At 45.5% G+C, this 11,064-nt stretch overlaps 1 protein-coding gene across 1 annotated transcript; it reads right to left on the bottom strand.

The window, feature by feature from the left end:
- Positions 1 to 1,426: 1,426 nt before the first annotated feature.
- LOC104911694 (unconventional myosin-X-like) lies at positions 1,427 to 11,058 on the bottom strand. The gene is made up of 4 exons (XM_010713661.2): positions 10,882 to 11,058; positions 7,744 to 8,049; positions 3,846 to 3,885; positions 1,427 to 2,344 (listed from the first exon to the last, which is right to left on the bottom strand). The coding sequence occupies exons 1-4, from the start codon at positions 10,887 to 10,889 to the stop codon at positions 1,442 to 1,444; spliced, it is 1,257 nt and encodes a 418-aa protein (XP_010711963.1). The 5' UTR covers positions 10,890 to 11,058; the 3' UTR covers positions 1,427 to 1,441.
- Between the last annotated feature and the right edge of the window lie 6 nt (positions 11,059 to 11,064).

Genomic DNA, 11,064 nt, shown 5'->3' on the forward strand with positions numbered 1-11,064 from the left:
AAAGCACATTCCAGAATAACTGAATTCTGAAGAACAAAGATTGAAATTACTGAAATAATAACACAGTGTTTACTTGTCCTTGTTCTCCAACTTATTGCCCTCAGCCATAAGAAAGTACCTCACATCCCAGGCTTTTCCTTGCCTTAAATACAACTTCCTACGATGAGCTGCATTAATTTAATAGGAATGAAAACAGCTCTTTAGTCCTTTTTCCTTCACCAAACGTACGTTGCTTCTTTTTATTTTCCACTTCCGACTCCTCTCTGCAATCCCTTTGCCCTCCTCTTTGTCTCATTCATTTTCCATGCACTCATTTTTCATCTATTCCCATTAAGCTTCAAAAAGCAGGTACTTTTGGATCAGCAGCTGCTGATGGGACCCTGAGCCAGCTGCAGTTACCTCTCCCTGTGGCTCGTGCCATGACACAATGCAACTGGATTTTTCACGGGTCTCTCTCATTGAGGAGCACAACAAAATCCTCCAATCCTATTTAAATTTTAAGAAGAATGGTAGAAACAAGGTGATGTCGTGATAAGCACTGTGACAGGATGATTCATGGCTTGAAAGATTACTTGACAGTGATCTGTGAGTACCTGCCCACAGAGAAGGTACCTTTATTCAAGCAGATCACATCATAACAAATTCAGCTGGCTGGCAGCTGACATTAGAGAAATGCAAGCAGGAAAAAAACATGTAATTTTTCAAGAGAAGTCAAAATCTGCCACTGCAAAAGAAAAACAAAGGAAGTAAACTGAATGTCTTAAGTAATTTTCTAAAAGACATTTTGTCATTCAAGTTCCTGCTTTCGGAGACATTACATCTGAAGGATTCTTATGGCTGATATTGGCTCCTGAACTCTTTACAATCATTTGCGGGCTCATCTGACATCCTGGTTTATCGTGACACTCTTAAGCAGCTGTAGCCTGGGGGCACTCAGAAAGCCCATCTCAAAGCTGAGATGCTTCAAGTGCAAGGCGAACAGCCCAGCTTTAAGAACAGAAAGCTTCCATGCCCTGTGTGTGCACTGAGACCCATGCTGATCTGCACAGTAATTCCTTCTGTCCTTACAATAGCTCAGTTTGTGCACTCTAGCTGAAAATAACCCCTTGACTCTGAACACTAACAGAACTTCTTTAAGTGATGGGAACAAACCAAACCCCAGCCTTCTCCATTTCCTCTTCTGACTGCACACCAGCAGCTCAGACTAATTCTGTGACATCTCTGCAGCAGGACATAAACCTCCAAGATATCAATTGCCTGCTTTTAACCTTATGGTGATATCTGGTGAAGGAAGCAATCTAAACTAGCCTAGGTATGCATATCCTAGCTTATGTACCATTGGCACTGGACAGACACAAGCCTGCTGGCCTTCAGCTTCTCTTTCTCTCTCTCTTTCCAATTTTTTTCCCCAAACTGATTGCTGATGTAAGAGAGTTACATATTAGCAAGTATATCTACAGCAAGCAGGCATCAGTAAGCAAGCAAGGATGTTATAAATATCAACAAAGTCACACGCTAAGGTCCAGAAGAATGAATGGAAGGAGATCCTTACCGAGTCCAGGCTGCCCCGATTGGAGTCCAGGCTGGTGCCATGGGAGTGCCTCAGACTTTCCTCACCATTCAGAGGCTCAGCTGAGGCACTGCCTGCGTCCCCACAACCATCCAACTCGTCATGGTCATAGTCAGATTCCACATCTTGAGGGGAATTGTAAATTGGCTCTCCCACCTCTCCACTGTTACTTCTCAGCGTATCTGAGACAGTGTTGTAACTGCTTTCTGCTGGATCAGAGAGGACACTCCGCTCTCTGGGGCTACTGGTTCTTTCCATGGGTTGTGCTGGAGCAGGGGCAGCCTCTCCCATTTCCCTTTGGAGATGCAAAAGTCTTGCGCCCACATCTCCCTCCAGGCAGTTATCACTGTTCTTCATGCCCTGCTGAGTGACAACCACCAAATTGGAAGTTGGCCGTACTTCATCATCAGCATGAAAACCCTCATCCACCTCTTCTTCAGCCAGCGGTGCAACAAGGCTGCAGTCAATGTTGAGCGTCCCCTCACTAGACAGGGAACGCTCCAAGTTCTGCACACTTTCATCCAGATTGCCAAAATCTAGCAGTTCTAAGAACTCCTGGGCAACCCTAGATGCCTCCTTTTCCAGCCTCTGGATCTCCTCCTCCCGCTGCCGATTGATTTCATTCCTGGTGTTTTCACAGATGATAGACATGTGATCCTCCTTCTGTTGCTGCAACTTCTCAATCTCCTTCTCCAGCCTTAAGATCTCCTCCATCTGACGTCTCTCTTCCTCCTGCAGTGGAATATCTACTTCCTCGGTCTTTACTGTTTCCACCTTAAAGAATTTACAATAGCATTAAAGCAGCTTCTTTAACCTACATGCGTTCCTTGCCAGGATCTTTCATTTCTCCCATCTCCTCTGCCTGCCTCGTACTTCTCATATGTAAAAGAATGACACGAGGCATCCTCTCCTTTTCCGACTGGCACCTGCAATCATCCATAGTGTAAAAGCTAAAAGGCAGAACTACTGATCTTCAGGTACCTCCTTTCTACCAGCAGCCTACCTCCTTTCTGTAGGTCACTGGGATCAGTGAATTTTTAGAAGAGCCTCTCTGTCAGCTGCTAAAGTTACTGCCCTCTAATATTTCAGTAGAAGCATCCTCCCTTTTTAAGCTATCTCTGTCTCATACATACACATGTAAATAGGAGAAAGTAGCTATATACAAATATACATAAGCATAATGGGTTGAAAAATTGAACGTTTTCCAAATACATCATGAAAAGATTTACAGATTTCATTGTTTACTTGGTTTGGGGTCTCGCCATCAGGATTTGGGGCTGGAAGGAATATTTGTAATGAGGAGGACTGTGCCCTCTCCAACCCCATCCAAACTCCACCCTCAATTTCTTGGGACTCTTTGGCATCCCTGGGTGCCTGATGAGGACTCAGTCATCTTTTATTCTTCACACTGAAATAACTGACGAAATTTCTAGCAAGTACACAATAACTGGAAGGGAGAAAATACTGGTAGCCTTCACCAAGGTTTAGCAATATAATGAAGCCACTCTCTTCAACTGAGGATATTGAAAACAGACACACAGAAAAAAAGTAAAAATAAAAACTAAAAAAATACAAGGTTTTAATATACTTCCAAATAGGAAGACAGCAACGCAGACCATGCATTGCCCCATTAAGCCACAATCCATATTTTCTTTATGATTGCTCTGTTGCTTGTTCTCTACTTGGCTCTTACTTGTAGACAAATTAACTTTTATACTCTAATCCATTATCTCTCCTGAGCAGAGCTGGCCTGAATCTCAGGAACAAATGCTTCGGGAAGAGGAGTAAGAAGATACACAGCTGTTTTCACACACCTCAGGGTAGGTGGTCTGCTCTTTGATGTATCAAGTACCAACAATTAGATCAGTTACCAGGGGTTTATTTTAGCCACAGTAGCAGCCGTCTGCACTCTTATTTTGGCTGTTACAGGCAACAGTCCAGAAAAGCAGATTGTGTCACAGCAGAGCACAGCACAAGGTCATGTAACAAGCTCAAGCAGTAGAGATAAAAAGGGATGCTGCATTTCAACACTGAAATTTTCAAATAGGAGCTATGCAAGCAAATACACAAGCCTAGAAAAAAAGAACGAACACACCTTGTAACCTCTGTGCACCTCTGCCAAAGCCAAGCACCTGCAGTTTTGAGTGAACAAAGCCCATTCTATAAGCAGTGCTGCCACAATAAAGACATAAGCTCCAGGCAAAGCACAGGCAATGAAGGGACCCTTCATAGACACTCAGAGAAGCTGTATCTAAAGAATAACTGCTAAACTTACCGGAGCCACCTGGAGCAGAGAATTCAGCTGTTCCTTTTCTCTGAGAAGGAAAGAAAGATAAACACAAGACATGACAGTCAGAGAGCTTCATTTCTCCTGGGGAAGGCTTTTAGAATTACATGGACACATCATCCCTCCATGGATAAGGGTTAAAAGTAAAGTGCCCATTTTAAGATCCATTTAACAGCTTTTACAGTTTAGTATAAATCCAGTTGTCTGTGGTTGGCGTGACCTCCATGGATACAACAGATCGTCGCCACACAGTTAACGTGCAGATCAATCAGGAAATTGGATTAGTTGAAACACGGGAAGAAGGACACTGGAAACAGTGACAGATCAGTTAGATTCATGATAAATATCAGCTGAATCCTCTGAACATCATGGGGTATACTACATGGCCATGGATATTAAACAACATTTTGCAAGCGTAATTGATAGATTTCAGGAAATACTGCTTTCAAACAAAACAGAATCACTGCAACCCCAGCAGCGAATCTGTGTTCTGTTCTGCGTTTACTATAGAAAATCCAGAAGAAAACTACTGAACATTTGCACTTGGTTAGGCAGCTAAGCTGGGGAGCTGCTCTTCTGAAGATCTGTGCTCCAGCTCCCGGAATTTCTCAGCAGCAAGGAAAACCTAGCTCACTAGTAAAGGCTGTAAGACAGTTTGTTAGTAAACATGAGACAGAGGAAAAAACTATCCCACGCTGCTGTGTCTCCATCCAGATCAAAAAGCAGAAGCTCTCCCCACGATCAGATTTTCCAGAGCAATCATGCCACACGCAGCTGAACTAGCAGCACAACCAATGCTGGGGTCATGTGAATGGAGTAGGGATGGGATGTGGCCAGAGACAGACTGCCTGCCAGCAACCCTGTGCAGCTACATTCACCCTGGCAGTGGTCACCTGCAAATCTGTAATCCAGGCTCATGCAGAACAGGAGGGCAACAATATTTATTTCCCAGGCCCTACGGTTTTCCCCAGCCAAATTCTACATTGCAGCTGCAAGTCACAAGAGTTCCCGCCCTTGCACTCTCTCTCACACACAAATAAGCTAGGAAATGTTTACAGACAAAAGCTGACACAAGTGGGATGCAAATGACTCCAACTTTACTGAAAATCTCTAGGAGTAGTCAGGAATTAAACAATTGCCTGGAATGATGTTGAGGGTGCAAGAAGCAGCACCATTACAAAACAAGTGGGAAATACCACCTATAGTCTACGCAGCAATTCCTTCAGCTGCCCCTTGCACCTTTTTTAGCTCTGCTATTTCTTGCTTCTTTCTATCCATCTCCAGGTGATCCTTACTCTTCCTGAACTATGATAGCTGAAATTAGGGACAGCACTCACACCGAATCCTTACCAGGGCTGTATGGAACAGAGTAATCACCCCACACCTTACAGAAATAATCCTGCGTGTTGACAATTCTATCTACAAATGTAACAAAGCTACTTCTATTTCCTCTTCCAACTTATTTTGGAAACATTGTAGTAAGACCATATTCAGCACATGTCCTGGAAGAATCCCATTCAATAGGCGTCGCTTAACAAATAACTACTATTGTTTACTAATTAAAATGCAATAATACAACACAGGCAAAATACAAACCCTACTCTTTGTTCACCTACTAAACCACCTTCCTTATGGTGCCTTATGAGTGCTGTCCCAGTACCAACGCCCTTGCTGAAGTCAAGATACCTACTACTCTTTGGGGCTTTCCCCATCTGTAAATATGACAAACTATTACAGAACAAAACAGATAACTTTAATGCTGTTTGCTCTTCACGTGCCTACATTGGCTCTTACCTCCTATATCAAGCACTTAGAACTATTTCTTTCATTATTCATTTCAGTATTACCCCTGAAATTGAGGTTAAGCTGACTGCTCCACAACCCCCTCATTCTCCCGGTTCTTCCTCTTCTCCATGCTGAAAAGAAGTCATTACATTTAGAATTTTCCAGTTTTAAGGAAACTCCAAAGCAGGACAAAAAGAAGAGCTACTGATTCAAACTGCCTCAGCCAGTATTTCTCAAAGTTTCCAAGTATTATTTCTACAAAGAAGTTACCTAGACTTGGTGATCTGATTTACATGAGCATTCTCTAAACTCTTCTTTCCCTGTTAATTGAACATCTGTGCTAATTGTACAGCAGCTGAGTCCTTTGGGAAGACAAATAAAAATAGCGTCAAGTGCTTTCCCTTCTAAACATCCTAATTTGTTCTTCCTGTTGAACATTAGACCAAGTTGTTCCTTGTCTTCCTTTTACTAACAGTGCATGCACAATAACCATGAATATCACCTTTCAATTGGTTATATCTCAGTTTGCACCCTGATCTTACTGATTCTCTCTCTGCATGCATATTCTGCTTGATTTGTGCTTTTTTGGTTGGTGTTTTTTTTTTTTTTTTTTTTCCTGTGCTTAGCAAAATTTGCCAGTTTGGCCAGATTAGCCAATTTGCAATTTGTGGACTCCCACCTCATGGAAGTTCAGGAGTTCCCCACTTTGTCCCCTAGTACCTTTCTCAGCTACTCATTGAATGAAACCTTTTGAGACCAAGTAGGAAGTGAAAACAAAGCAAGAAGCTTTCCTGATTCCTAGGAACACTGCCACTTCTTTGTAATGATGCTGGCTCAACATGTCTTTCATGGGCTGAAAACTAGAACACAAGAGCAGAAATACAGAGGAAATAATAAGCCTAAGAAATCCTTTCATCTAAAACAAGGTAGAGAGCAGCTCTGTTCAGCAGGACTTCAAACCTGAGAGCACATCTGTGGCATTTGATCCCTATAAACCAGGTACTCCCATTCTGAACTTGTACAGTTTTGTGTTGTGATGAGGCTGCTGTTGAAAACTGACACAATGATAAAATGGAGATGCGAGTGATGTTCAACAAATTCCTTGACCAAACTGTTCACAGTTGGCATCACTGACTCCATGCTTTGTCCCAGCAGATACATCACTCTGCTGCCACCTATGAAATCCTAAGTAATACCTTCTCCTTCTGCCATGCTTCTGACCTTGGAGTTCCACGATGCTTCTCACAGACTGCCATGATCCAACTCCAAACCAAGCATATAACAAAACTCCATAGTAAGAAACATAATCAACTAGTCATAAAATGCTCAAAATTATATAGGATTTACTTTTTCAAATGTACCTAATCATTGCATGATGGAAGCATTACACTTCTTAAAATATGAGGTTGTCAGGAGACATCCTGTCCGGATAGATGTAGGTAACCAAGGAGTGAATAGGAAACATTGCATGAGGTACAAGATTCTCCACAGTTATATTATACAGCCCCTGCTCAGACTGCCTCTTTTTGTCATATCAGCTTTTCCTTTCTCCTCCTGACACATCTGTGTCCTTGTAGAGAGGTGCACAGGAGCAGGAACAGGGTGAGCATATCTGTTCTCACTCTTTTTTACAGTAAGGGTTGTGAGGCACTGGCACAGGTTGCCCAGAGAGGCGTTGGGTGCCCCATCCCTGGAGATACTCCAGGTCCGTCTGGAGAGGCTCTGAGCACCTGATGAAGCTGAAAGTGCCCTTGTTCATTGCAGGGAGTTGGACCAGATGGCCTTCAAGGGTTCCTTCCAACCCAAACAATGATATGATTCTATGATTCTAAGTGTAAGAGCTGCAGTAGCAGTACAGGTGTGCTGCCCATCTCATACCCAAGCTTGTTGGACACACTAAGACCCACAGACTCTGGTACTCTCTCACATGGCTATTCCCTTCAGGTTTTGGAAGAATGCATGAAGTTTCCTTTACTGCTGTGAAGGTAAAGAGAAAATTAGGCACCTCCGCCTGATCAGTAAAACCTATTGCCACAAACCCACTGCTGCACCTCAGCAGCTCCAGTAGTAGGGAACGACGAGCACAAAAGACCATTTGTACCTTTCCTTCACCTCTTCCTCCTCCTGCTTCCTCCTACGCGCCTCCTCTTCTTGCCATTGTCTTTCCTCTTCCTCTCTTCTGATCTGTTCTTCCTTCTCTCGCCTCCTCCTCTCCTCTGCTTCCTGCTGCCGCCGGAGCTCCTGCTGCCGCAGGTGTTGGTAGAGGCTGCGAGCCAGGTGGCCACGCCAGTGCTTCTGCAGGACGATGGCAGAGGCCTTCAGGCGCAGCAGGCTCTTCTTCCAGAAGTACGCTCGGTAGTTCTTTTGGATTGTAACAACACTGGCTAGCACCTTCCGGTACTTCTTCCTAAAACAGAACCAGACACTTAATGCGACACGAAGCAACGCTCCATGTTTCTTATGCCCTAGAGTATGATTGATCTTATCATACCTGTGGAAAAATGAACTTGGAACAGCATTTCTCAGGAGCGAAACAAATTGTTCCTCAATTGCTTCTGCCCGCAACTTGTGTTTTCCTTACTGCACTCATCAGTGGTGGGCTTCTATGGGCACCTACTTGTGCCTTCCAAGCAGTTAGGTCCATGGTAGGACCCAGAATAAAAGAATCATTACTCTGTTTTTGTACTCGAGTGATGTCTCTGTATTACTGACTGCTTTTATCAAAGACCTGAAAAAGACAGCCTCTGATGGAAGTTTGTACACAATGTGCAACCCAGGCAAATAACCAATGCACAGAAATCCAGACCCATTTGTAAGCTAGATCCAAGCAAACATTCAAAAGTCCAAAAGACCCAACCATAAGGTCAAGAACAGAGGAATCAAAGGCCAAACACACCTGATGTAAGACTGTGTTAGGAAGCAGCAAGTCAGAAAAGGATTTGGGAGTCACATGGATTGTCAGCTGGATGCTAACTCCCAACACAATACTCTAGAAAAATGAGACTGGGATTTGTATGCTTGCAGGCAGAAATACTATGCTGAAGGGAACAGTGCTGCTGCTTTTATCCTGTATTCAGTGTTAGCAGCTCTGTTTCAAGAACAATGTAAGGCCCTGCAGTGATTTCTGACAAAGCAGGACTGAACCCAGAAATCCTGGCTTACTGAGAGATTTCAGGAGCTTGCTCCATTACATTAGGAAACAGAAGGCTACAGAATGGCTTAATCCCAGCAAAGCACCCACAGGAGAACCACTTTTGGGCAGCATTTCTATTTATTTGACAAGGGCCGTAACAAGATTTAATTGACCTGAAACCAAAGTCTATTCAGGATAGAAATAAGCCGCCATGTTTTTTTTAAAGCAACTGAAGATATTCAGACACTTTCATACCTTGCTGAGGGAAATAGTCATTGATAATATTTAAATCATAATCCCCTTAACTCCAAACTGGAACTCGCAGAGGGAAAACATGTTGCATGGAAGCTCTGGTCAGCATGATACAGTAATCCTGTACTGTCTTAACAGTCCTCGAAAGCATGCTAGAAATAGCACAGTATTCTTACATATCCTTCTCACAGACCTTCTGCAACCCCTTGAGGGGAAGGCACACCTCAGAATCCCCTTCCTGGCAATCAAACCTTCTTCAAACGGCAACAGGGACCCACGTTGTCAGCTTGCCACCTCCCTGCACGTCAGATACATCAAGAAAATCAAGGGAGGGATGCTAATGGAAGCAGTGCCCAGAGGTCACACGTTTTCCACAAGTATGAAGTCAAAGGGAGGAAGCACAGTGAAAAGCAGAGGAAAGGGAAGAGGGAATGAGAGTTGGGAAGTTGCAGATGGATTGCTTCTGGGCTGCAGCCCTTCAGCTCCAGTCCCTCTGTCCTCCCTGTGCCCCACACACGGGGCGCAAACAGCTGCACCAGCACCCTCTGCCAAGGCAGCATCAGAAAGGGCGCTCTGACTTCTACAAAACGCATCTGCCAGAAGTTCTCCCCAGTGTGCCAAACCCTGCCCAGCTCCAGGCAGATCTGCCTGCCTATCTGCCAGGCTGAAGCGCCCTCTCATCCCTCATGACCACAGCAGACACCGTTCAGCCTGAGCTGCTGCACGCAAACCACCAATTTCATTTTCCTTGTCCTGCCATCCCCTCATCCCCTTGCCAACCCACAGAAATTCAACCTGCAGCCCACACTGGGGAACATAGCTTGCTCTAGAGATGTGGAGGAGCAACACGTGGGACATGAATCCAGCTCTGTGCGGGTTGCAAGACCACAGGATCTGCAGCCAAGAGGAGCACTGCTGCCTGTCACAGCCCTGCTGGGCAGCAGCCACCTGCCAAAGAACTCAGCAAAGCAATAATCCTGTGTGCCTGCAGCGATGCTTCCCAGAAAAATCAATTTCTGTGCTAATCCCAGTCGCTCTGTCCAAATGCTAGGCACAAAGTAAAACAGAGCAGAGGCCCTGACACAGAAAACTTACAATCTCATATACAAACAACAGGAAGACAAATGAGCTAGTTCTAAAGGGAAATAAATAAATGAATAGAAGCCCCCATGTTGGCAAGGTAGGGTACAACTCTTCACACGCATTTCCCAGTGCAGAATGAGCCACCTGGGGCTCTATGGAACAGCTTCTGCAAGAGCCGTGCAGCCCAGGGTCCCACCTCCCCTCAGCCCTGACTGACAGGTGTAGGGGCAGAGACTCGCTAGTGCATCTTGCTGGGATTAAGCGTGCATGCCACAGCCATTGGGGAGTCAGCTGCTGGCCGGCTTCGGGGGCAGAGGAGAGGCTGTCCACCACAGTTGGTTCACCCAGCCCTCCCCGGTCAGGTGCAGAAGCGAGAGGCAAGAGGAGATCGCTGGTGCAAAGCTGGCCAAAGCCCAACGCTGAAAAGCTCACTAAAAGGAGAGGGAGATCACAAGGCGAGCAGGCAGGGAGACTGTGAGCAAAGGGAGAGCTGCGAGTGGGGATGAAGCAGTTTGCGGGCAGAGCAGGAACCAGCGCTGACAGCATAAGGAAAAGGAGGGGACCCACGTGCAGATGGGGCAGCAAAGCCCAAAGGCTGGGAAAGGTGGCATTGGGACAAGCCGCGGGCACCGGGATCCGGCAGGAGCGGCGTGGAGGGAGGGCGCGAGGATTCAAGAAGAGGAAGCAGGAGATGTCCCCGGGCCGGTGAGGGGAGAAGGGCTGCGGGACTTCGGGCTCACAAGCAGAGGGACTGCAGCCCGCGGCACTGACCTTGCCATGTAGCCCAAGACGTGGGCCCGGATGACTACAGCAGCTTTCCTCAACTCCTCTTCCCGATCCTTCTCCAGCTTCTGCTCGAGAGCTTCCTTCAGGAAAACCTGACGCCGCGGGGAGGAGTTTCGAGAAACACAAAGAGAGGAAAGAAGTCAGTCCCGGGGGAGCCGGGTCCCGGCT

The sequence above is a fragment of the Meleagris gallopavo genome, chromosome 7 (assembly GCF_000146605.3).
Source record: "Meleagris gallopavo isolate NT-WF06-2002-E0010 breed Aviagen turkey brand Nicholas breeding stock chromosome 7, Turkey_5.1, whole genome shotgun sequence".
Classification (NCBI taxonomy): domain Eukaryota; kingdom Metazoa; phylum Chordata; class Aves; order Galliformes; family Phasianidae; genus Meleagris; species Meleagris gallopavo.

Excerpts from the sequence above, each read along its gene's own strand:
- LOC104911694 (XM_010713661.2), bottom strand. Across the intron at positions 3,886-7,743 it reads GAGGAAGAGGTGAAGGAAAG|AGAAAAGGAACAGCTGAATT; the intron begins GTACAAATGGTC and ends TTTCCTTCTCAG. Across the intron at positions 2,345-3,845 it reads CTCTGCTCCAGGTGGCTCCG|GTGGAAACAGTAAAGACCGA; the intron begins GTAAGTTTAGCA and ends AAATTCTTTAAG.